At 54.3% G+C, this 26,114-nt stretch overlaps 1 protein-coding gene across 1 annotated transcript in view; it reads left to right on the top strand.

The window, feature by feature from the left end:
* Window positions 1-25,038, top strand: part of SLC25A11 (solute carrier family 25 member 11) — a 55,819-nt gene extending 30,781 nt beyond the window's left edge. Inside the window, exons 4-8 of the mRNA XM_068273966.1 lie at window positions 9,987-10,077; window positions 12,691-12,781; window positions 21,105-21,204; window positions 21,667-21,718; window positions 24,334-25,038. Coding sequence (XP_068130067.1) covers window positions 9,987-10,077; window positions 12,691-12,781; window positions 21,105-21,204; window positions 21,667-21,718; window positions 24,334-24,489 — 490 coding nt within the window. The 3' untranslated portion in view covers window positions 24,490-25,038. The remainder of the gene's footprint in view (window positions 1-9,986; window positions 10,078-12,690; window positions 12,782-21,104; window positions 21,205-21,666; window positions 21,719-24,333) is intronic.
* The last annotated feature ends 1,076 nt before the right edge of the window (window positions 25,039-26,114 follow it).

Raw genomic sequence — 26,114 nt, 5'->3', positions numbered from 1 at the left:
GTCGCTGAGATCTGGCGCTCTGCGGGGAGTAGTCGCTGAGATCTGGTGCTCTGCGGGGAGTCGCTGAGATCTGGCGCTCTGCGGGGAGTCGCTGAGATCTGGCGCTCTGCGGGGAGTCACTGAGATCTGGTGCTCTGCGGGGAGTAGTCGCTGAGACCTGGCGCTCTGCGGGGAGTAGTCGCTGAGATCTGGCGCTCTGCGGGGAGTAGTCGCTGAGATCTGGCGCTCTGCGGGGAGTCGCTGAGATCTGGCGCTCTGCGGGGAGTCGCTGAGATCTGGCGCTCTGCGGGGAGTAGTCGCTGAGACCTGGCGCTCTGCGGGGAGTCGCTGAGATCTGGCGCTCTGCGTAGAGTAGTCGCTGAGACCTGGCGCTCTGCGGGGAGTAGTCGCTGAGATCTGGCGCTCTGCGGGGAGTCGCTGAGATCTGGTGCTCTGCGGGGAGTCGCTGAGATCTGGCGCTCTGCGGGGAGTCGCTGAGATCTGGCGCTCTGCGGGGAGTAGTCGCTGAGACCTGGCGCTCTGCGGGGAGTCGCTGAGATCTGGCGCTCTGCGTAGAGTAGTCGCTGAGACCTGGCGCTCTGCGGGGAGTAGTCGCTGAGATCTGGCGCTCTGCGGGGAGTAGTCGCTGAGATCTGGCGCTCTGCGGCGAGTAGTCGCTGAGACCTGGCGCTCTGCGGCGAGTAGTCGCTGAGACCTGGCGCTCTGCGGGGAGTCGCTGAGATCTGGCGCTCTGCGTAGAGTAGTCGCTGAGACCTGGCGCTCTGCGGGGAGTAGTCGCTGAGATCTGGCGCTCTGCGGGGAGTAGTCGCTGAGATCTGGCGCTCTGCGGCGAGTAGTCGCTGAGACCTGGCGCTCTGCGGGGAGTCGCTGAGATCTGGCGCTCTGCGTAGAGTAGTCGCTGAGACCTGGCGCTCTGCGGGGAGTAGTCGCTGAGATCTGGCGCTCTGCGGGGAGTAGTCGCTGAGATCTGGCGCTCTGCGGCGAGTAGTCGCTGAGACCTGGCGCTCTGCGGCGAGTAGTCGCTTAGAACCTGGCGCTGTGCGGGGAGTCGCTGAGACCTGGCGCTGTGCGGGGAGTCGCTGAGACCTGGCGCTGTGCGTGGAGTCGCTGAGACCTGGCGCTGTGCGTGGAGTCGCTGAGACCTGGCGCTGTGCGTGGAGTCGCTGAGACCTGGCGCTGTGCGTGGAGTCGCTGAGACCTGGCGCTGTGCGTGGAGTCGCTGAGACCTGGCGCTGTGCGTGGAGTCGCTGAGACCTGGCGCTGTGCGTGGAGTCGCTGAGACCTGGCGCTGTGCGTGGAGTCGCTGAGACCTGGCGCTGTGCGGGGTCGTCGCTGAGCTCTGGCGCTGTGCGGGGAGTCGCTGAGCTCTGGCGCTGTGCGCGGAGTCGCTGAGCTCTGGCGCTGTGCGGGGAGTCGCTGTGCGGGGAGTCGCTGAGCTCTGGCGCTGTGCGGGGAGTCGCTGAGCACTGGCGCTGTGCGGGGAGTCGCTGAGCTCTGGCGCTGTGCGGGGAGTCGCTGAGCTCTGGCGCTGTGCGGGGAGTCGCTGAGCTCTGGCGCTGTGCGGGGAGTCGCTGAGCTCTGGCGCTGTGCGGGGAGTCTCTGAGCTCTGGCGCTGTGCGGGGAGTCGCTGAGCTCTGGCGCTGTGCGGGGAGTCGCTGAGCACTGGCGCTGTGCGGGGAGTCGCTGAGCAGTGGCGCTGTGCGGGGAGTCGCTGAGCAGTGGCGCTGTGCGGGGAGTCGCTGAGCAGTGGCGCTGTGCGGGGAGTCGCTGAGCAGTGGCGCTGTGCGGGGTGTCGCTGAGCACTGGCGCTGTGCGGGGAGTCGCTGAGCAGTGGCGCTGTGCGGGGAGTCGCTGAGCAGTGGCGCTGTGCGGGGAGTCGCTGAGCAGTGGCGCTGTGCGGGGTGTCGCTGAGCACTGGCGCTGTGCGGGGAGTAGTCGCTGAGACCTGGCGCTGTGCGGGGAGTCGCTGAGACCTGGCGCTGTGCGGGGAGTCGCTTAGAACCTGGCGCTGTGCGGGGAGTCGCTGAGACCTGGCGCTGTGCGTGGAGTCGCTGAGACCTGGCGCTGTGCGTGGAGTCGCTGAGACCTGGCGCTGTGCGGGGTCGTCGCTGAGCTCTGGCGCTGTGCGGGGAGTCGCTGAGCTCTGGCGCTGTGCGCGGAGTCGCTGAGCTCTGGCGCTGTGCGGGGAGTCGCTGTGCGGGGAGTCGCTGAGCTCTGGCGCTGTGCGGGGAGTCGCTGAGCACTGGCGCTGTGCGGGGAGTCGCTGAGCTCTGGCGCTGTGCGGGGAGTCGCTGAGCTCTGGCGCTGTGCGGGGAGTCGCTGAGCTCTGGCGCTGTGCGGGGAGTCGCTGAGCTCTGGCGCTGTGCGGGGAGTCGCTGAGCTCTGGCGCTGTGCGGGGAGTCGCTGAGCTCTGGCGCTGTGCGGGGAGTCGCTGAGCTCTGGCGCTGTGCGGGGAGTCGCTGAGCACTGGCGCTGTGCGGGGAGTCGCTGAGCAGTGGCGCTGTGCGGGGAGTCGCTGAGCAGTGGCGCTGTGCGGTGAGTCGCTGAGCAGTGGCGCTGTGCGGGGAGTCGCTGAGCAGTGGCGCTGTGCGGGGTGTCGCTGAGCACTGGCGCTGTGCGGGGAGTCGCTGAGCAGTGGCGCTGTGCGGGGAGTCGCTGAGCAGTGGCGCTGTGCGGGGAGTCGCTGAGCAGTGGCGCTGTGCGGGGTGTCGCTGAGCACTGGCGCTGTGCGGGGAGTAGTCGCTGAGACCTGGCGCTGTGCGGGGAGTCGCTGAGACCTGGCGCTGTGCGGGGAGTCGCTGAGACCTGGCGCTGTGCGTGGAGTCGCTGAGACCTGGCGCTGTGCTGGGAGTCACTGAGATCTGGTGCTCTGCTGGGAGTCGCTGAGATCTGGTGCTCTGCGGGGAGTCGCTGAGATCTGGTGCTCTGCTGGGAGTCGCTGAGATCTGGCGCTCTGCTGGGAGTCGCTGAGATCTGGTGCTCTGCGGGGAGTCGCTGAGATCTGGTGCTCTGCTGGGAGTCGCTGAGATCTGGTGCTCTGCTGGGAGTCGCTGAGATCTGGTGCTCTGCGGGGAGTCGCTGAGATCTGGCGCTCTGCTGGGAGTCGCTGAGATCTGGCGCTCTGCTGGGAGTCGCTGAGATCTGGTGCTCTGCTGGGAGTCGCTGAGATCTGGTGCTCTGCGGGGAGTCGCTGAGATCTGGTGCTCTGCGGGGAGTCGCTGAGATCTGGTGCTCTGCGGGGAGTCGCTGAGATCTGGTGCTCTGCGGGCAGTCGCTGAGATCTGGTGCTCTGCGGGGAGTCGCTGAGATCTGGTGCTCTGCTGGGAGTCGCTGAGATCTGGTGCTCTGCGGGGAGTCGCTGAGATCTGGTGCTCTGCTGGGAGTCGCTGAGATCTGGTGCTCTGCGGGGAGTCGCTGAGATCTGGCGCTCTGCGGGGAGTCACTGAGATCTGGTGCTCTGCGGGGAGTCGCTGAGACCTGGCGCTCTGCGTGGAGTAGTCGCTGAGATCTGGTGCTCTGCGGGGAGTCGCTGAGATCTGGTGCTCTGCTGGGAGTCGCTGAGATCTGGCGCTCTGCGGGGAGTCGCTGAGATCTGGCGCTCTGCGGGGAGTCACTGAGATCTGGTGCTCTGCGGGGAGTCGCTGAGACCTGGCGCTCTGCGGGGAGTAGTCGCTGAGACCTGGCGCTCTGCGGGGAGTAGTCGCTGAGATCTGGCGCTCTGCGGGGAGTAGTCGCTGAGATCTGGCGCTCTGCGGGGAGTAGTCGCTGAGATCTGGCGCTCTGCGGGGAGTCGCTGAGATCTGGCGCTCTGCGGGGAGTAGTCGCTGAGATCTGGCGCTCTGCGGGGAGTAGTCGCTGAGATCTGGCGCTCTGCGGGGAGTAGTCGCTGAGACCTGGCGCTCTGCGGCGAGTAGTCGCTGAGACCTGGCGCTCTGCGGGGAGTAGTCGCTTAGAACCTGGCGCTGTGCGGGGAGTCGCTGAGACCTGGCGCTGTGCGGGGAGTCGCTGAGACCTGGCGCTGTGCGGGGAGTCGCTTAGAACCTGGCGCTGTGCGGGGAGTCGCTGAGACCTGGCGCTGTGCGTGGAGTCGCTGAGACCTGGCGCTGTGCGTGGAGTCGCTGAGACCTGGCGCTGTGCGTGGAGTCGCTGAGACCTGGCGCTGTGCGTGGAGTCGCTGAGACCTGGCGCTGTGCGTGGAGTCGCTGAGACCTGGCGCTGTGCGTGGAGTCGCTGAGACCTGGCGCTGTGCGTGGAGTCGCTGAGACCTGGCGCTGTGCGTGGAGTCGCTGAGACCTGGCGCTGTGCGTGGAGTCGCTGAGACCTGGCGCTGTGCGTGGAGTCGCTGAGACCTGGCGCTGTGCGTGGAGTCGCTGAGACCTGGCGCTGTGCGTGGAGTCGCTGAGACCTGGCGCTGTGCGTGGAGTCGCTGAGACCTGGCGCTGTGCGGGGTCGTCGCTGAGCTCTGGCGCTGTGCGGGGAGTCGCTGAGCTCTGGCGCTGTGCGCGGAGTCGCTGAGCTCTGGCGCTGTGCGGGGAGTCGCTGTGCGGGGAGTCGCTGAGCTCTGGCGCTGTGCGGGGAGTCGCTGAGCACTGGCGCTGTGCGGGGAGTCGCTGAGCTCTGGCGCTGTGCGGGGAGTCGCTGAGCTCTGGCGCTGTGCGGGGAGTCGCTGAGCTCTGGCGCTGTGCGGGGAGTCGCTGAGCTCTGGCGCTGTGCGGGGAGTCGCTGAGCTCTGGCGCTGTGCGGGGAGTCGCTGAGCACTGGCACTGTGCGGGGAGTCGCTGAGCAGTGGCGCTGTGCGGGGAGTCGCTGAGCAGTGGCGCTGTGCGGGGAGTCGCTGAGCAGTGGCGCTGTGCGGGGAGTCGCTGAGCAGTGGCGCTGTGCGGGGTGTCGCTGAGCACTGGCGCTGTGCGGGGAGTCGCTGAGCAGTGGCGCTGTGCGGGGAGTCGCTGAGCAGTGGCGCTGTGCGGGGAGTCGCTGAGCAGTGGCGCTGTGCGGGGTGTCGCTGAGCACTGGCGCTGTGCGGGGAGTAGTCGCTGAGACCTGGCGCTGTGCGGGGAGTCGCTGAGACCTGGCGCTGTGCGGGGAGTCGCTTAGAACCTGGCGCTGTGCGGGGAGTCGCTGAGACCTGGCGCTGTGCGGGGAGTCGCTGAGACCTGGCGCTGTGCGTGGAGTCGCTGAGACCTGGCGCTGTGCGGGGTCGTCGCTGAGCTCTGGCGCTGTGCGGGGAGTCGCTGAGCTCTGGCGCTGTGCGCGGAGTCGCTGAGCTCTGGCGCTGTGCGGGGAGTCGCTGTGCGGGGAGTCGCTGAGCTCTGGCGCTGTGCGGGGAGTCGCTGAGCACTGGCGCTGTGCGGGGAGTCGCTGAGCTCTGGCGCTGTGCGGGGAGTCGCTGAGCTCTGGCGCTGTGCGGGGAGTCGCTGAGCTCTGGCGCTGTGCGGGGAGTCGCTGAGCTCTGGCGCTGTGCGGGGAGTCGCTGAGCTCTGGCGCTGTGCGGGGAGTCGCTGAGCACTGGCGCTGTGCGGGGAGTCGCTGAGCAGTGGCGCTGTGCGGGGAGTCGCTGAGCAGTGGCGCTGTGCGGGGAGTCGCTGAGCAGTGGCGCTGTGCGGGGAGTCGCTGAGCAGTGGCGCTGTGCGGGGTGTCGCTGAGCACTGGCGCTGTGCGGGGAGTCGCTGAGCAGTGGCGCTGTGCGGGGAGTCGCTGAGCAGTGGCGCTGTGCGGGGAGTCGCTGAGCAGTGGCGCTGTGCGGGGTGTCGCTGAGCACTGGCGCTGTGCGGGGAGTAGTCGCTGAGACCTGGCGCTGTGCGGGGAGTCGCTTAGAACCTGGCGCTGTGCGGGGAGTCGCTGAGACCTGGCGCTGTGCGGGGAGTCGCTGAGACCTGGCGCTGTGCGTGGAGTCGCTGAGACCTGGCGCTGTGCTGGGAGTCACTGAGATCTGGTGCTCTGCTGGGAGTCGCTGAGATCTGGTGCTCTGCTGGGAGTCGCTGAGATCTGGTGCTCTGCGGGGAGTCGCTGAGATCTGGTGCTCTGCTGGGAGTCGCTGAGATCTGGCGCTCTGCTGGGAGTCGCTGAGATCTGGTGCTCTGCGGGGAGTCGCTGAGATCTGGTGCTCTGCTGGGAGTCGCTGAGATCTGGTGCTCTGCTGGGAGTCGCTGAGATCTGGTGCTCTGCGGGGAGTCGCTGAGATCTGGCGCTCTGCTGGGAGTCGCTGAGATCTGGCGCTCTGCTGGGAGTCGCTGAGATCTGGCGCTCTGCTGGGAGTCGCTGAGATCTGGCGCTCTGCTGGGAGTCGCTGAGATCTGGCTGTAACAGGGAGGAGTGCCAGAGATCATTTGCGTGACGCCGCTACAGTATATATATATGTCAGTGTCTTATATATATATATATGGGAATCAACCTTTAGTCAACCTCAGGGAGTCACTGAGATCTGGTGCTCTGCAGGGAGTCACTGAGATCTGGTGCTCTGCAGGGAGTCACTGAGATCTGGTGCTCTGCGGGCAGTCACTGAGATCTGGTGCTCTGCGGGGAGTCGCTGAGATCTGGTGCTCTGCGGGGAGTCGCTGAGATCTGGTGCTCTGCGGGGAGTCGCTGAGATCTGGCGCTCTGCTGGGAGTCGTTGAGATCTGGTGCTCTGCGGGGAGTCGCTGAGATCTGGCGCTCTGCTGGGAGTCGCTGAGATCTGGTGCTCTGCGGGGAGTCGCTGAGATCTGGCGCTCTGCGGGGAGTCGCTGAGATCTGGTGCTCTGCAGGGAGTCACTGAGATCTGGTGCTCTGCGGGGAGTCGCTGAGACCTGGCGCTCTGCGGGGAGTCGCTGAGATCTGGTGCTCTGCGGGGAGTCGCTGAGATCTGGTGCTCTGCGGGCAGTCACTGAGATCTGGTGCTCTGCGGGGAGTCGCTGAGATCTGGTGCTCTGCGGGGAGTCGCTGAGATCTGGTGCTCTGCGGGGAGTCGCTGAGACCTGGCGCTCTGCGGGGAGTAGTCGCTGAGACCTGGCGCTCTGCGGGGAGTCGCTGAGATCTGGTGCTCTGCGGGGAGTCGCTGAGATCTGGCGCTCTGCTGGGAGTCGCTGAGATCTGGCGCTCTGCTGGGAGTCGCTGAGATCTGGCGCTCTGCGGGGAGTCGCTGAGATCTGGTGCTCTGCGGGGAGTCGCTGAGATCTGGTGCTCTGCAGGGAGTCGCTGAGATCTGGCGCTCTGCAGGGAGTCGCTGAGATCTGGCGCTCTGCGTAGAGTAGTCGCTGAGACCTGGCGCTCTGCGGGGAGTCGCTGAGATCTGGCGCTCTGCGGGGAGTAGTCGCTGAGACCTGGCGCTCTGCGGGGAGTCGCTGAGATCTGGCGCTCTGCGGGGAGTCGCTGAGATCTGGCGCTCTGCGGGGAGTCGCTGAGATCTGGCGCTCTGCGTAGAGTAGTCGCTGAGATCTGGCGCTCTGCGTAGAGTAGTCGCTGAGACCTGGCGCTCTGCGGGGAGTCGCTGAGATCTGGCGCTCTGCGGGGAGTAGTCGCTGAGATCTGGCGCTCTGCGGGGAGTAGTCGCTGAGATCTGGTGCTCTGCGGGGAGTCGCTGAGATCTGGTGCTCTGCGGGGAGTAGTCGCTGAGATCTGGCGCTCTGCGGGGAGTAGTCGCTGAGATCTGGTGCTCTGCGGGGAGTCGCTGAGATCTGGCGCTCTGCGGGGAGTAGTCGCTGAGATCTGGCGCTCTGCGGGGAGTCGCTGAGATCTGGTGCTCTGCGGGGAGTAGTCGCTGAGATCTGGCGCTCTGCGGGGAGTCGCTGAGATCTGGCGCTCTGCGTAGAGTAGTCGCTGAGACCTGGCGCTCTGCGGGGAGTCGCTGAGATCTGGCGCTCTGCGTGGAGTAGTCGCTGAGACCTGGCGCTCTGCGGCGAGTAGTCGCTGAGACCTGGCGCTCTGCGGCGAGTAGTCGCTGAGATCTGGCGCTCTGCGGGGAGTCGCTGAGATCTGGCGCTCTGCGGGGAGTAGTCGCTGAGATCTGGCGCTCTGCGGGGAGTCGCTGAGATCTGGCGCTCTGCGGGGAGTAGTCGCTGAGATCTGGCGCTCTGCGGGGAGTAGTCGCTGAGATCTGGCGCTCTGCGGCGAGTAGTCGCTGAGACCTGGCGCTCTGCGGCGAGTAGTCGCTGAGACCTGGCGCTCTGCGGGGAGTAGTCGCTTAGAACCTGGCGCTGTGCGGGGAGTCGCTGAGACCTGGCGCTGTGCGGGGAGTCGCTGAGACCTGGCGCTCTGCGGGGAGTAGTCGCTTAGAACCTGGCGCTGTGCGGGGAGTCGCTTAGAACCTGGCGCTGTGCGGGGAGTCGCTGAGACCTGGCGCTGTGCGTGGAGTCGCTGAGACCTGGCGCTGTGCGTGGAGTCGCTGAGACCTGGCGCTGTGCGTGGAGTCGCTGAGACCTGGCGCTGTGCGTGGAGTCGCTGAGACCTGGCGCTGTGCGTGGAGTCGCTGAGACCTGGCGCTGTGCGTGGAGTCGCTGAGACCTGGCGCTGTGCGTGGAGTCGCTGAGACCTGGCGCTGTGCGTGGAGTCGCTGAGACCTGGCGCTGTGCGTGGAGTCGCTGAGACCTGGCGCTGTGCGTGGAGTCGCTGAGACCTGGCGCTGTGCGGGGAGTCGCTGAGCTCTGGCGCTGTGCGCGGAGTCGCTGAGCTCTGGCGCTGTGCGGGGAGTCGCTGTGCGGGGAGTCGCTGAGCTCTGGCGCTGTGCGGGGAGTCGCTGAGCACTGGCGCTGTGCGGGGAGTCGCTGAGCTCTGGCGCTGTGCGGGGAGTCGCTGAGCTCTGGCGCTGTGCGGGGAGTTGCTGAGCTCTGGCGCTGTGCGGGGAGTCGCTGAGCTCTGGCGCTGTGCGGGGAGTCGCTGAGCTCTGGCGCTGTGCGGGGAGTCGCTGAGCACTGGCGCTGTGCGGGGAGTCGCTGAGCAGTGGCGCTGTGCGGGGAGTCGCTGAGCAGTGGCGCTGTGCGGGGAGTCGCTGAGCAGTGGCGCTGTGCGGGGTGTCGCTGAGCACTGGCGCTGTGCGGGGAGTCGCTGAGCAGTGGCGCTGTGCGGGGAGTCGCTGAGCAGTGGCGCTGTGCGGGGAGTCGCTGAGCAGTGGCGCTGTGCGGGGTGTCGCTGAGCACTGGCGCTGTGCGGGGAGTAGTCGCTGAGACCTGGCGCTGTGCGGGGAGTCGCTGAGACCTGGCGCTGTGCGGGGAGTCGCTGAGACCTGGCGCTGTGCGGGGAGTCGCTGAGACCTGGCGCTGTGCGTGGAGTCGCTGAGACCTGGCGCTGTGCGTGGAGTCGCTGAGACCTGGCGCTGTGCGTGGAGTCGCTGAGACCTGGCGCTGTGCGTGGAGTCGCTGAGACCTAGCACTGTGCGTGGAGTCGCTGAGACCTGGCGCTGTGCGTGGAGTCGCTGAGACCTGGCGCTGTGCGTGGAGTCGCTGAGACCTGGCGCTGTGCGGGGTCGTCGCTGAGCTCTGGCGCTGTGCGGGGAGTCGCTGTGCGGGGAGTCGCTGAGCTCTGGCGCTGTGCGCGGAGTCGCTGAGCTCTGGCGCTGTGCGGGGAGTCGCTGTGCGGGGAGTCGCCGAGCTCTGGCGCTGTGCGGGGAGTCGCTGAGCACTGGCGCTGTGCGGGGAGTCGCTGAGCTCTGGCGCTGTGCGGGGAGTCGCTGAGCTCTGGCGCTGTGCGGGGAGTCGCTGAGCTCTGGCGCTGTGCGGGGAGTCGCTGAGCTCTGGCGCTGTGCGGGGAGTCGCTGAGCTCTGGCGCTGTGCGGGGAGTCGCTGAGCACTGGCGCTGTGCGGGGAGTCGCTGAGCACTGGCGCTGTGCGGGGAGTCGCTGAGCAGTGGCGCTGTGCGGGGAGTCGCTGAGCAGTGGCGCTGTGCGGGGTGTCGCTGAGCACTGGCGCTGTGCGGGGAGTCGCTGAGCACTGGCGCTACTTTAATAGCTATGCTGTGTTTATTTGTGGCTTCTCTTAACAGACGTTTCATTTGACCTGAACCCTCTTTTCCTCCAGGTTACCGGTTGACCAGAGAAGAGGCTACAGCAATGTATTCAATGCCCTGGTGAGGATGTCCAGGGAGGAGGGCGTGACCACGCTGTGGAGGGTGAGTCCTGCATGCCCCGCCCACCCATTACCCTGCAGGGACACAGAGCAGGAGTGACGCCACTAGCTGTATGTTAGCTTTATCTCCTCCGTTATCGTCATACGTTGTCACAGGCAGAACAAGAATCGCATGGCCACATCATTGCTTCCAAATGTTCTGTACCTTTTAAAGGACAACTGAAGTGAGAAGAACATGGAGGCTGCCATATTTATTTCCTGTTAAACAATACCAGTTGCCTGGCTGCCCTGCTGGTCTCTTAGGGCTGCAGTAGTGTCTGAATAACACACCAGAAACAAGCATGCAGATAATCTTGTCAGATCTGATAATAATGTCAGAAACACCTGATCTGCTGCATGCTTGTTCAGGGGCTATGGCTAAAAGTATTAGAGGCAGAGGATCAGCAGGTCTGCCAGGCAACTGGTATTGCTTAAAAGGAAGTAAATATGGCAGCCTCCACATCCCCCTCACTTCTGCTTTAAGTAGTATAATTACAAAGGTGATACAGAGTACAAGTGCACACTGAGTAGATGTACATATACTGTATAGGAACTAAAGAACCTATGCACACACAGCACCAGTACTCACTTTAAAGAACAAGCGACACCCATGCTAACCTAGAAATAAAAACCACATATATAAGTAGATCAGGTATGTCAAACCGGTCCTACGAGGGCTGAGATCCTCGCACATTTTTGATACAGCTCAAATGAATTAATGGGTCTGAATCAGGAAAGGTGTCGTCCATCAGGTAGAACACATTCCTTTTCTTCTCAGTCCATCCTAAACACTGGAATGGATCTGGCACTCCAGGCCTGGAGTTCTACACCTGTGAAGTAGATAAATACTACTTCTACTTACATAACAGATGTATTGTGCTATCCACATAATGATTCCTGTGAATTTTACAAAGGAAAAGCAGAAAATCCTTTTCTAGGCAGTGGCCATCTTGCCAAGCTAATGCTGACATCATATCCTCTCTGACTCTTGCTTTCCCCCCTCCCTTCTCTTACTCATTGTGTATTCATTAGCTGCCCTCCTCCCAGAGTCTTTTATTTTATTTACACATCCAATCCAATCACCTCAGCCTTGCTTGTAAACACAAGTGATCAGCTAGGCAGGGAAATAAATGGAAGTGGAATATATTCTAGATAAAAAGAACTCCCAGCATTCAAAATAACTCCCAGCATTCAACTTTTTGGCACTAGGGCCAGTGCTCCTATAGTTTGTAATAACTCCAAACCATAACAGCAGAAAAAAAGTTTTGAATGCAGGATTAGCATCTTTATCACTTAATACACAGACCAGTTGCTGTTGAAATTTGATTTTTATGGTGACAATACCGCTTGAAGTGAACCAGAGATGAAGCACCCTCATGTATTTTACCATATATATCAGTGGGAACATTAGAGAAAACACCTACCCTGCTCTCTGTTTCATCCTTCACTGCTCAGCCTGCTTGTTATCAGCCCTGATAAAAGTCTGGCTTTGCTCAGGAATCATGTTGAAAGACATCCATGGCTACAATTACTAGGTTATGCCTAATGATGTTGATCCAGGGATTTTATCTGATTGCCATCTGGAGTCAGGAAGGAATTTTTCCCATTTGGGGCTAATTGGACCATGCCTGGTGGGGTTTTTTTCGCCTTCCTCTGGATCAACAGGGGTATGTGGGGGACGGGCTGGAGTTGTACTTTGTACTGGTTGAACTCGATGGACGTATGTCTTTTTTCAGCCAAAATAACTATGTAACTATGTATTATAGCTGAGTCATTATAGAAGAGCCACAAGGGGGCAGGATTGGGCTCGAAAAGACATCAGAGAAGTCACTCGGCTATAATAATTCCTGAGCAAAGCCAGACTGAATGCTCAGTCCTGGATTTTTATCAGAGCTGGTTACAAGCAGGGCTGAGCAGTGAAGGGTGAAACAGAGAGCAGGGTGGGTGTTTTCTCTGATGTTCCCACTGATATATATGGTAAAATACATGAGGGTGGTTCGTCTCTGGTTCACTTTAAGCCGCATACACACATTCAACGAGTGCACAACGTGTAAACAACCACCTGCACAACACCACGAACTGAAAGACCTGATGTACAGCATGTCCTGTGTGTCCAGACGGATAAACAATCAACTCATTTACATACTGCGCACGCAAACGGAACAACGGACTACACATTGAAAACAAGTACAAGTCGTTTTACAGTCGTTCAAACGACTTGTACACACGGACCAATGGCACAATATCAGACAACCATAGGGCAACATAGATCCGACAGTGCAACGCCTGTTATCAGTCACTCGCCAAGTCATTTGCACGCGTGCACACGCCTGATTGTCTTCCAACAGTCTAAAACGGACTAAAGTCAGACGACAATCGGGCAGTATTTGTCAAGCGTGAGTATGGCCCTTTAGATGATATTGTTACCTGCCTGCTCATTGGAAGATAAGCCAGTCTGTTGATTGTGCTGAACAGCTGTCCAGTCAGCAGAACGTGACTGGCTAGACAGAATTATCACTCTTCTGGCAAGGACTGTTCACCTATAGTCCTAGTGGACTGTGTGTCTATGGGTGGTAGTGTAGCAGGATCTGTGGACTAACACTGTTCTGTTTTGCAGGGCTGTGTACCCACCATGGCACGCGCTGTGGTTGTGAACGCTGCGCAGCTAGCATCGTATTCACAGTCCAAGCAGTTCCTCTTGGATTCAGGTATGTTGTAATGATGCGTTCTGCTTAGCAAGGCTTATGTTTGATGTAAAAATGTGCTTAAAGGGCAACTGTTGTGAGAGGTACATGGAGGCTGCCATATTTACTTCCTTTTAAGCAATACCAGTTGCCTGGCTATCCTGCTGATCCTCTGCCCCATAGACCCAGAACAACAATGCAGCAAATCAGGAGTTTCTGACGTTATTGTCCGACCCAACAAGATTAGCTGCATGCTTGTTTCTGGTGTGATATACACACTACTTCAGCCAAATAGATCAGCAGGGCTGCCAGGCAACTGGTATTGTTTAGAAGGATATAAATATGGCAGCCTCCGTATACCTCTCACTGCAGTTGTCTTTTAAAGGGACTCAGAGTACCTCTCATAGGTATGACTTTAAGCATACCCACAATCAATTGACTGTGTCAGCACACTTACCAGCCACTTGTTTTATCCAAACTCCCCCTGGTATTGCCAATATAAAATGCATGGGGCCAGACGACTTCCAACAAAGTCATGCTATGACCCCTCTGGAGGAGCCTCTTGCAATGGCCATGCGTGTCACTTCCTCTTCCTGCTTCATTCAGTGATGCACTTCTCTAACAGAGAAGACAGGGGTGAACCGGAAGTTATAACATAGCCAAGATGGCAGCCGCGATTTTTTAAATTGAAATCAAATGGAAACTATTTGGTGTAGAGTAGCGATTCATCAAATGAAGAGGAGAGCACAAGCTACATAAAGGTATGCATATTTAAGTACTTTGCAGTACTGGTCGGAGTCTCTTTAAAGGATACCCGAACTGACGTGACATGAGATAGACACGTGTATGTACAGTGCCTAGCACACAAATAGCTATGCTGTGTTCCTTTTTTTCTTTCTACCTAAAACCGTTAAATATCAGGTATGTAAGTGGCTGACTCAGTCCTGACTCAGACAGGAAGTGACTACAGTGTGACCCTCAATGATAAGAAATTCCCCTTTTTACCTCTTTCTTGCTCTCAGAAGCCATTTTCTGCTAGGACAGTGTTTTATAGTTGGAATTTCTTATCAGTAAGGGTCACACTGTAGTCACTTCCTGTCTGAGTCAGGACTGAGTCAGCCACTTACATGCCTGATATTTAACTCTTTCAGGCAGAGAAATAAAAAAAGGAACACAGCATAGTTATTTGTGTGCTAGGCACTGTACATACACATGTCCATCTCATCAGGTCACATGTCACTTCGGGTATCCTTTTAAAGTGAACCAGAGACGAAGCACCCTCATGTATTTTACCATATATATCAGTGGGAACATTAGAGAAAACACCTACCCTGCTCTCTGTTTTATTTTTAACTGTTCAGCCTGCGTCTCATCAGCCATGATAAAATCTCAGACTGAGCATTCAGTCTGGCTTTGCTATAATGAGTCAGCTATAATGATTCCTGAGCAGAGCCACAAGGGGGCAGGCTTGGGCTTGAAAAAACACCAGAGAGCACAGACTCGGCTATAAAAAAAAATCCTGAGCAAAGCCAGACTGAATGCTCAGTCTGGGATTTTATCATGGCTGATGAGAAGCAATCTGAACAGTTAAAAATGAAACGGTAAAATATATGAGGGTGCTTCGTCTCTGGTTCACTTTAAAGGGTACCTGTAGTCAGGGGAAAAAAATTAAGTCTTATACTTGCCTCAGTAGGGAAAAGCCGCTCTCCACTGGAGTGGATTAGCCATCTGCGTTGCGGGATTCCCCCGATTCCTGCTTTATGGGTGGGGAACCTCCTGCTCTGTAGGAAAGTACTGCTTCTCTGTTGGTAAATTTAAAGTGAACCTGAGATGAGGGGGGAAAAGCTTTGTACATACCCGGGGCTTCCTCCAGCCCCTCCGCGCAGATCACTCCCTCACCACAGTCTAAAGTCTCCTAGATCCTGTGGTAGAGGCCCCGTTCTGTGCTGCTGAGCATGCTCCCGTCTCGCCCCCGCAGCTGGGAGCGTCCTGTGCCTGCACGGCTTGTGCACGGAGGGCAGCGCAGCCACAAAGATGAATGGGGTCGCGGTAGGCACTGGAGGATCGGGGAAACCTGCAGCTTTTTCTTTTTCCTCTTGACTACAGGTTGGCTTGATAGGACGACTATCATCAGAAACTATAAAATATATAATACATGTGTGCGCATACATATACAATGTACATTTCTCCCAGAATCAAATGCACTATGCATTGATTTTCTCCTATGTTGCTGTCACTTACAGATGCTGGACTAGTCCATCTCCTCTCGGGGGTTTCTCACTATCTCTCTTTACAAAAGCTCTCCCTGGAAATAATCTGTACAAAGATGTCAACCAGCCTCCCTACTCCCTTGCACACTATTCTGGCAGTTGGACTGATCCAATGTCATAAGGGGAGGGATGGGTCACAAAGCTTCAGGCAATACTTTTGAAAATAAAAAAAAATATTGTGAATCCCCCGTGAGATGGACTAGTCCAAAACTTGCCTGAGTTTTACTAGCTGAATAGCGCACTTTATTCTGGAACACATGTACGAGTACAATGAATATACATGCATGAACAAGAAACTTACATTTTACAATTTTTTTTTTACTGTAGTGCTCCTTTTAATAAGTGCATGTGCAGAAGTAATGGGCCTAATTCATTAAACTTTTCTCTTGATTCTTCTCAATGGAGATGTTTTGCACCCTTTTAGGTTAGATTCATATCTAAGTAGAGGGAACGCTCTGGATTCCATAGAGCAGGGATGTCAAACTCCAATGCAAAGTGGGCTAAAATTGAACACTGGGACCAAGTCACGGGCCAATCTCAATGTCGCGTGGCCACATCCTTACCTTATAAAGTTCCCTGGCGTCTAGTGGCCACATCCCTCCACTATACAGTTCCCTAGTGTCTAGTGACCCCATCCCTTTCCTATACAGTTCCCTGGTGTCTAGTGGTCCTTCCTCCCCTATACAGTTCCCTGGTGTCTAGTGGCCACATCCCTCCCCTATATAGTTCCCTGGTGTCTACTGGCCCCCTCCCTCCCCTATATAGTTCTCTGGTGTCTATTGCCCCATCCTCCCTTTCCTATACAGTTCTTTGGTGTCTAGTGGCCCCTCCCTCCCCTATACAGTTCCCTGGTATCTAGTGGCCCCCTCCCTCAGCATATACAGTTCCCTGGTGTCTAGTGACCCCCTCCCTCCCCTATACAGTTCCCTAGTGTCTAATGCTACATCTTCTTCCTCCCCTATACAGTTCCCTGGTGTCTAGTGGCCCCTCCCTCCCCTATACAGTTCCCTGGTGTCTAGTGGCCCCTCCCTCCCCTATACAGTTCCCTGGTGTCTAGTGCTCCCCCTCCCTCCCCTATACAGTTCCCTGGTGTCTAGTGGCCCCCCTCCCTCCCCATATACAGTTCCCTGGTGTCTAGTGGCCCCCCTCCCTCCCCATATACAGTTCCATGGTGTTTAGTGATCCTCCCTCCCCTATACAGATCCCTGGTGTCTAGTGGCCCCTCCCTCCCCTATACAGATCCCTGGTGTAAAGAAACAGAACAGAATTGCTGCGTAGGTTGTATTTATTGCAGTTAGTAACGCTGTAATTACCGAGAAGACGGGATTGGATTGTAAATGGTAAATCTGTGGTGATGTGACGAATAAGCGGATGTCTGTCCTTTCTATGCAGCACTACAAGGGCAAGCATGGCATGTGTAATAAGGGACCTACTTATAGTAAGAAGTCACAAAATGCTAATACAATGACAAGAACTAATACATAACTGCACAAACCTACTACTGCATCAATAACCTGAAATAATAATAATCATAGTATCTGTTAACAGCGATTATCTCTCATGTCTTCAGTGACTTGTCATTAGTTGCTTTATAAAGACTCCATCTTCTCTGCATATAATGTGATGAATAAATCTGTGATCTCCAATGGACTTTCGTGAACTTTGAGTGCTTCTCTTTATCTGTGTAGACAACACCGTAGCTAATGAGCATTTGTAAAGTGTTAATGCAATTACATATATGACAGTACCAGCAGTTATGCTTCCTTTGCCCGATACAGACATCAAGGGGTGAGAGACTTGTTTACATTTGATAAGGCCCAGTTTGCCTGTGAATTGTCTACCATCTGCTCTATGAACAGCTACCTCCCCATGTCCTGTCCGTAGCACCTCTATAGGAGAATAATCTCCTCATGTCCTGTCCTAAGTGCCTCTATAGGAGAATTACCTCTTCATGTCCTGTCTGTAGGACCTCCTATGGGAGAATAGCCTCTTCATGTCATGTCTGTAGGACCTCCTATGGGAGAATAGCCTCCTCATGTTCTGTCTGTAGTACCTCTATAGGAGAATTACCTCTTCATGTCCTGTCTGTAGGACCTCTTATGGGAGAATAGCCTCATCATGTCCTGTCTGTAGGACCTCCTATGGGAGAATAGCCTGCTCATGTTCTGTCTGTAGGACCTAATATGGGAGAATAGCCTCCTCATGTCCTGTCTGTAGGATCTCCTATGGGAGAATAGCCTCCTCATGTCCTGTCTGTAGGATCTCCTATGGGAGAATAGCCTCTTCATGTCATGTCTGTAGGATCTCCTATGGGAGAATAGCCTCTTCATGTCATGTCTGTAGGACCTCCTATGGGAGAATAGCCTCTTCATGTCATGTCTGTAGGACCTCCTATGGGAGAATAGCCTCTTCATGTCCTGTCTGTATGATCTCCTATGGGAGAATAGCCTCCTCATGTCCTGTCTGTATGATCTCCTATGGGAGAATAGCCTCCTCATGTCCTGTCTGTAGGATCTCCTATGGGAGAATAGCCTCCTCATGTCCTGTCTGTAGGATCTCCTATGGGAGAATAGCCTCCTCATGTCCTGTCTGTAGGATCTCCTATGGGAGAATAGCCTCCTCATGTCCTGTCTGTAGGATCTCCTATGGGAGAATAGCCTCCTCATGTCCTGTCTGTAGGATCTCCTATGGGAGAATAGCCTCCTCATGTCCTGTCTGTATGATCTCCTATGGGAGAATAGCCTCCTCATGTCCTGTCTGTATGATCTCCTATGGGAGAATAGCCTCCTCATGTCCTGTCTGTATGATCTCCTATGGGAGAACAGCCTCCTCATGTCCTGTCTGTATGATCTCCTATGGGAGAATAGCCTCCTCATTTCCTGTCTGTAGGATCTCCTATGGGAGAATAACCTTCTCATGTCCTGTCTGTATGATCTCCTATGGGAGAATAGCCTCCTCATGTCCTGTCTGTATGATCTCCTATGGGAGAATAGCCTCCTCATGTCCTGTCTGTATGATCTCCTATGGGAGAATAGCCTCCTCATGTCCTGTCTGTATGATCTCCTATGGGAGAATAGCCTCCTCATGTCCTGTCTGTATGATCTCCTATGGGAGAATAGCCTGCTCATGTTGTCTGTAGGATCTCCTATGGGAGAATAGCCTCCTCATTTCCTGTCTGTAGGATCTCCTATGGGAGAATAACCTTCTCATGTCCTGTCTGTAGGATCTCCTATGGAAGAATAGCCTCCTCATGTCCTGTCTGTATGATCTCCTATGGGAGAATAGCCTCCTCATTTCCTGTCTGTAGGATCTCCTATGGGAGAATAGCCTCTTTATGTCATGTCTGTAGGACCTCCTATGGGAGAATAGCCTCTTCATGTCCTGTCTGTATGATCTCCTATGGGAGAATAGCTTGCTCATGTTCTGTCTGTAGGATCTCCTATGGGAGAATAGCCTCCTCATGTCCTGTCTGTATGATCTCCTATGGGAGAATAGCCTCTTCATGTCCTGTCTGTAGGATCTCCTATGGGAGAATAGCCTCTTCATGTCCTGTCTGTAGGATCTCCTATGGGAGAATAGCCTCCTCATGTCCTGTCTGTAGGATCTCCCATGGGAGAATAACCTTCTCATGTCCTGTCTGTAGGATCTCCTATGGGAGAATAGCCTGCTCATGTTGTCTGTAGGATCTCCTATGGGAGAATAGCCTCCTCATTTCCTGTCTGTAGGATCTCCTATGGGAGAATAACCTTCTCATGTCCTGTCTGTAGGATCTCCTATGGAAGAATAGCCTCCTCATGTCCTGTCTGTATGATCTCCTATGGGAGAATAGCCTCCTCATGTCCTGTCTGTATGATCTCCTATGGGAGAATAGCCTCCTCATTTCCTGTCTGTAGGATCTCCTATGGGAGAATAGCCTCTTTATGTCATGTCTGTAGGACCTCCTATGGGAGAATAGCTTCTTCATGTCCTGTCTGTATGATCTCCTATGGGAGAATAGCTTGCTCATGTTCTGTCTGTAGGATCTCCTATGGGAGAATAGCCTCCTCATGTCCTGTCTGTAGGATCTCCTATGGGAGAATAGCCTGCTCATGTTCTGTCTGTAGGACCTAATATGGAAGAATAGCCTCCTCATGTCCTGTCTGTAGGATCTCCTATGGGAGAATAGCCTGCTCATGTTCTGTCTGTAGGACCTAAAATAGCCTCCTCATGTCCTGTCTGTAGGATCTCCTATGGGAGAATAGCCTGCTCATGCTCTGTCCCTAGGACCTCACCGGGAGAATTACCTCCTCCCATCCTGTCCCTAGGACCTCTGTGGCAGAATTACCTCCTCATGTCCTGTCTGTATGATCTCCTATGGGAGAATAGCCTTCTCATGTCCTGTCTGTATGATCTCCTATGGGAGAATAGCCTCCTCATGTCCTGTCTGTAGGATCTCCTATGGGAGAATAGCCTCTTCATGTCCTGTCTGTAGGATCTCCTATGGGAGAATAGCCTGCTCATGTCCTGTCTGTAGGCTCTCCTATGGGAGAATAGCCTCCTCATGTCCTGTCTGTAGGACCTCCTATGGGAGAATAGCCTCCTCATGTCCTGTCTGTAGGATCTCCTATGGGATAATAGCCTGCTCATGTCCTGTCTGTAGGACCTAATATGGGGGAATAGCCTCCTCATGTCCTGTCTATCCTATGGGATAATAGCCTGCTCATGTTCTGTCTGTAGGACCTAATATGGAAGAATAACCTTCTCATGTCCTGTCTGTAGGATCTCCTATGGGAGAATAGCCTGCTCATGTCCTGTCTGTAGGATCTCCTATGGGAGAATAGCCTCCTCATGTCCTGTCTGTAGGATCTCCTATGGAAGAATAACCTTCTCATGTCCTGTCTGTAGGATCTCCTATGGGAGAATAGCCTCCTCATGTCCTGTCTGTAGGACCTCCTATGGGAGAATAGCCTCCTCATGTCCTGTCTGTAGGACCTCCTATGGGAGAATAGCCTCCTCATGTCCTGTCTGTAGGATCTCCTATGGGAGAATAGCCTGCTCATGTCCTGTCTGTAGGACCTAATATGGAAGAATAGCCTCCTCATGTCCTGTCTATCCTATGGGATAATAGCCTGCTCATGTTCTGTCTGTAGGACCTAATATGGAAGAATAACCTTCTCATGTCCTGTCTGTAGGATCTCCTATGGGAGAATAGCTTGCTCATGCTCTGTCCCTAGGACCTCTATAGGAGAATTACCTCCTCCCATCTTGTCCCTAGGACCTCTGTGGCAGAATTACCACCTCATGTCCTGTCCATAGTACCTCTATGGGAGAATAGCCTGCTCATGACCCGTCCCTAGGACCTCTGTGGGAATTGCCTCCTCCTGTCCTTTCCTATGACCTTTACGGAAGAATTGCTTCCTCTCAACCTGTCCCTCTGACCTCTATGGGAGAATTACCTCCTTCTCTTCTGTCTCTAGGACATCTATGGGAGAATTGCCTTCACTCATCCTGCCCCTAGGACCTCTATAGAAGAATTACCTCCTCCTGTCCTGTCCCTAGGACCTCTACAGGAGAAAAGCCTTCTCCCCTTTTATCTCTAGCTCTTCTATGGGAGAATAGCCTCTTCTTGTCCTGTCACTAGGACCTCTATGGGAGAATTACCTCCTCCCTTCTTTTCCTGTTTCTAGCACCTCCTATGAAGTTAAAGGCTAAATGTGTAAAATACACGGCAAGCTGATGACCAGTACACTTGTAATGGCGGAGAGTAGCTGATGGACTGTGTGGCCTGGACAATATTGGACTGCAAATCTGCCATCCAGACACTAGACTGAGGAGGCAGGCTAAGCAGACGGTGGGGCTTGTGGCAGCCAATAGAAGCAGTAGGAGGATGCATGCTGCAGTGTGACGTGGGCAGGCAGGATATCAGGATGAGGAGTCTTAGGATAGGAAAGGTTTGTTTAGACAGTAGTTTTATTCACATGAAACTTTTAATGATGAACTCAGTCCCTGCCAGGTTAGCATTACACTCGGCAAGGTGGCAGCACTGTCACCACGTTACTCCTCCCACTGGTGACCTCCTCTGTGCTTATTTCCTGCAGGATACTTCCGGGACGACATTCTGTGTCACTTCTGTGCCAGTATGATCAGCGGACTGGTCACCACCGCTGCCTCCATGCCTGTGGACATTGCAAAGACCAGGTATGCTCCTCTTCCTCAATCACATGAACTTTCTGTAACACACGTTCACGTACACGTGTATACACACACACACACACACACACACACACCACACCACACCACACCACACCACACCACACCACACCACACCACACACACACACACACACACACACGGAATAGGCACGGGTGTGGTGACTACACTTTGGTTGGGGGGGATAATATGCAGGATGTTGGGGTATTTTTTGTATCTATAATGCCTAGTGATGGCAATTGTTGCAGTTTATATGTGGGGTGATTGCTTTGTGTCATATGTTGGGTAACTATTGCATTTCAAATGTATGGGAAGGGGGGGGGGGTCCTGACAATGTCTGCTTCAGGCAGCAGAAAGTCTGGAACTGATCCTGATGATCTATAATGCTTTGTATTCGGAGACGATGCCTTGCCCATGAAGCTAACACTGGATAACTCTTCCTCTCTGCAGGATACAGAACATGCGGATGATTGATGGCAAACCTGAGTACAGGAATGGACTGGTGAGAGCGTGTAGAACATACACTGCATATAAACACTGCCAGCTAACACTAAGAGCCAGCATTACGTAGTTGATGCAGCAGAGTGTTTCAGGAGAGGCGGGTCGGGCAGAAGAAACCGAGGCCGCCTGCAGTACAGTATTGTTACTCCGCAGTATAGAATATATCAGGAGAGGGGAAGCAGGAGGAGGAGCACAGGGTATATCAGGAGAGAGGAGGCAGGAGGAGGAGCACGGAGTATATCAGAAGAGGGGAAGGAGGAGTACTGATACTCAGGAGTATAGAGAGGCATGGGAAGTAATGTTACTCAGGAGCACAGAGTATATCAGGGGTGGAGTACTGTTACTCAGGAGCACAAAGTACAGGGTGGGCTATTTATATGGATACACCTTAATAAAATGGGGATGGTTGGTGATATTAACTTCCTGTTTGTGGCACATTAGTATATGTGATCGGGGAAACTTTTCAAGATGGGTGGTGACCATGGCGGCCATTTTTAAGTCGGCCATTTTGAATCCAACTTTTGTTTTTTTCAATAGGAAGAGGGTCATGTGACACATCAAACTTATTGGGAATTTCACTAGAAAAACAATGATGTGCTTGGTTTTTAACATAACTTTAATCTTTCATGAGTTATTTACAAGTTTGTGACCACTTATAAAATGTGTGCAATGTGCTGCCCATTGTGTTGGATTGTCAATGCAACCCTCTTCTCCCACTCTTCACACACTGATAGCAACACCACAGGAGAAATGCTAGCACAGGCTTCCAGCATCTGTAGTTTCAGGTGCTTCTCATATCTTCACAGCATAGACAATTGCCTTCAGATGACCCCAAAGATAAAAGTCTAAGAGGGTCGGGTCGGGAGACCTTGTAGGCCATTCAACTGGCCCATAACGACCAATCCACTTTCCAGGAAACTGTTAATCTAGGAATGCTCAGACCTGACACCCATAATGTGGTGGTGCACCATTTTGCTGGAAAAACTCAGGGAATGTGCCAGCTTCAGTGCATAAAGAGGGAAACACATCATCCTGTAGCAATTTCGCATCTCCAGTGTCCTTGAGGTTTCCATTTATGAAGAATGGCCTCACTATCTTTGTACCCCATATACCACACCATACCATATATTTTTTTTGTTCCAACAGTCTTGGAGGGATCTATCCAATGTGGGTTAGTGTCAGACCAATAGCGGTGGTTTTGTTTAACTTCACCATTCACATAAAAGTTTGCCTCATCACTGAACAAAATCTTCTGCGTAAACTGAGGGTCCTGTTCCAATTTTTGTTTGGCCCATTCTGCAAATTCAGTGCACCGATCTGGGTCATCCTGGTTGAGATGCTGCAGTAGCTGGAGTTTGTAAGGGTGCCATTTGTGAGCAGCTAACATCCGCCTGAAGGGATGTTCGACTAATGCCACTCTCCAGTGACATGCGGCGAGTGCTACGCTGTGGGCTCTTGCTGAATGAAGCTAGGACAGCCACTGATGTTTCTTCATTAGTGACAGACTTCATGCGTCCACATTTTGGAAAATCCAACACTAAACCAGTTTCACGAGACTTAGCAAGCAGTTTGCTAACTGTAGCTTGGGAGATGGGTGGTCTCGTAGGGTGTCTTGCATTGAAATCTCCTGCAATGACCCGGTTACTGCGTTCACCAGACATCAACACAATTTCTCTCCGCTCCTCGCGTGTTATTCTCGGCGACATGTCAATGGCTGTAAACAATGAGAATCTCATGAAATAATAGTTACATTAAAACCAAGCACATATTGTTTTTCTTGTGACATTCTCAATAAGTTTGATGTGTCACATGACCCTCTTCCTATTGAAAAAACAAAAGTTGGATTCAAAATGGCCAAATTCAAAATGGCTGCCATGGTCACCACCCATCTTGAAAAGTTTCCCTCCCTCACATATACTAATGTGCCACAAAAAGGAAGTTAATATCACCAACCATTCCCATTTTATTAAGGTGTATCCATATAAATGGCCCATCCTGTATATCAGGAGAGGGTAGTCAGGAGCATGGAGTTATATCGGGTGGAGAGTTAGGAGTACTGTTATTCAGGAGACGATAGTCTGGAGTACTGTTACTCAGGGGAGGAGAGTCTGGAGTACTGTTACTCAGGGGAGGAGAGTCTGGAGTACTGTTACTCAGGGGAGGAGAGTCTGGAGTACTGTTACTCAGGGGAGGAGAGTCTGGAGTACTGTTACTCAGGGGAGGAGAGTCTGGAGTACTGTTACTCAGGGGAGGAGAGTCTGGAGTACTGTTACTCAGGGGAGGAGAGTGGAGTACTGTTACTCGGGGGAGGAGAGTTTGGAGTACTGTTACTCGGGGGAGGAGAGTTTGGAGTACTGTTACTCGGGGGAGGAGAGTTTGGAGTACTGTTACTCGGGGGAGGAGAGTTTGGAGTACTGTTACTCGGGGAGGAGAGTTTGGAGTACTGTTACTCGGGGGAGGAGAGTCTGGAGTACTGTTACTCGGGGGAGGAGAGTCTGGAGTACTGTTACTCAGGAGAGGAGAGTCTGGAGTACTGTTACTCAGGAGTATGTCAGGAGTGCAGTGCTTTGATGTTCCTGTTACCCTGTAATCCTCCTCTCTTTCCTCGGCACACAGGATGTCCTGATGAAAGTGGTGCGATATGAAGGCTTCTTCAGCCTGTGGAAGGGCTTCACCCCGTATTACGCCCGGCTGGGGCCACACACTGTCCTCACCTTCATCTTTCTGGAACAGATGAACAAATACTACAAGAAGTTCTTCCTCAGTGGATGATGAAACTGGAGCCTCGCCCGGTTACCTGGCCTACCGACCCAGACCTGGAGCCACGCCCCCTCCCCTTACTCCCAGCCAGTACAGACCAACACATGAACCCCCGAGGGACCCCGGGCCCTTCTGGTTTACAATGCGTGTGTGTGCAATAGCGGGGGAGGGGATTCTGTCTTAACACATACATATTTCTCAAAGAACAACTCCACCCAGCCCCGTGTATCTTGACTCTGTTATTGTAGAAAGGCTGCGCCCCTTTCTGCAAAAGGCACATCCTCCTCGTTCTAACAGCCATGCCCATGTGCAGAAATCTGTATAAGGACAAAGCACTTAGAAAATCGACAGCTCTTTGTGTAAAAAAAAAAAGCACTTTTTCCATTGACCTGTTCGCACATTGTCATCACTATTCGGAAGAAGTTAAATCCTCCCACGGTTTTATGCTGAGAATTCCCCATGGAAGTTGCGTTACAGCACTTAGTTTGTGAGGCTGTCGGCTACTAGCTTGCTTATAAAGACCTCCCTCCTGTCTTGGAGAGAAAAATGTTTGAACAGCAATGTGACACGTTCTTCATTTTCAAACCTGTAGGTTACTTTGTTAGAGTTCTTTTTTAAGGTGTGTGATTGCACAAACAAGCAGGTGGTTGGCTCTGGGTCTACAAGCTTGCACTACAGATTTGTTCCCACCAGCTGAGGGATGGGGCCTAATGGTGGCATCAGAAGTGCAGCAGGAAGTACATGCTACTGCAGTAATGGCAGCGTCAGAGGTGCAGCAGGAAGTACATGCTACTGCAGTAATGGCAGCGTCAGAGGTGCAGCAGGAAGTACATGCTACTGCAGTAATGTCAGCGTCAGAGGTGCAGCAGGAAGTACATGCTACTGCAGTAATGGCAGCGTCAGAGGTGCAGCAGGAAGTACATGCTACTGCAGTAATGGCAGCGTCAGAGGTGCAGCAGGAAGTACATGCTACTGCAGTAATGGCAGCGTCAGAGGTGCAGCAGGAAGTACATGCTACTGCTGTAATGGCAGCGTCAGAGGTGCAGCAGGAAGTACATGCTACTGCAGTAATGTCAGCGTCAGAGGTGCAGCAGGAAGTACATGCTACTGCAGTAATGGCAGCGTCAGAGGTGCAGCAGGAAGTACATGCTACTGCAGTAATGGCAGCGTCAGAGGTGCAGCAGGAAGTACATGCTACTGCAGTAATGGCAGCGTCAGAGGTGCAGCAGGAAGTACATGCTACTGCTGTAATGGCAGCGTCAGAGGTGCAGCAGGAAGTACATGCTACTGCAGTAATGGCAGCGTCAGAGGTGCAGCAGGAAGTACATGCTACTGCTGTAATGGCAGCATCAGATATCATGTTTTGCAAGTTAGATGAGCTACTTAATCATGTCAAAATCAGAACCAAAATAGAGCACTAAACACCTCTATATGAGTATTAGGAAATAAATACATCATCCTCTATATCCCACTCACTTCCGGTTCCCTGTAAGATGTCCATTGCCAGGCTATTTTTTCTCAGCTGATTGAGATCTTTCAGTTGTTCCCCACCTACTTCCTGTGAACAGCAAGTCCTGCCTCTCTATGTAGACCCATGGGGCCAGATTTATCAAAGCATTACCGACAGTTTTTTCTTC

The sequence above is a fragment of the Hyperolius riggenbachi genome, chromosome 3 (genome assembly GCF_040937935.1).
Source record: "Hyperolius riggenbachi isolate aHypRig1 chromosome 3, aHypRig1.pri, whole genome shotgun sequence".
NCBI classification, from domain to species: domain Eukaryota; kingdom Metazoa; phylum Chordata; class Amphibia; order Anura; family Hyperoliidae; genus Hyperolius; species Hyperolius riggenbachi.
Note: the sequence above shows the minus strand (reverse complement) of the source record. Positions and strands in the feature narration are given on the sequence as shown.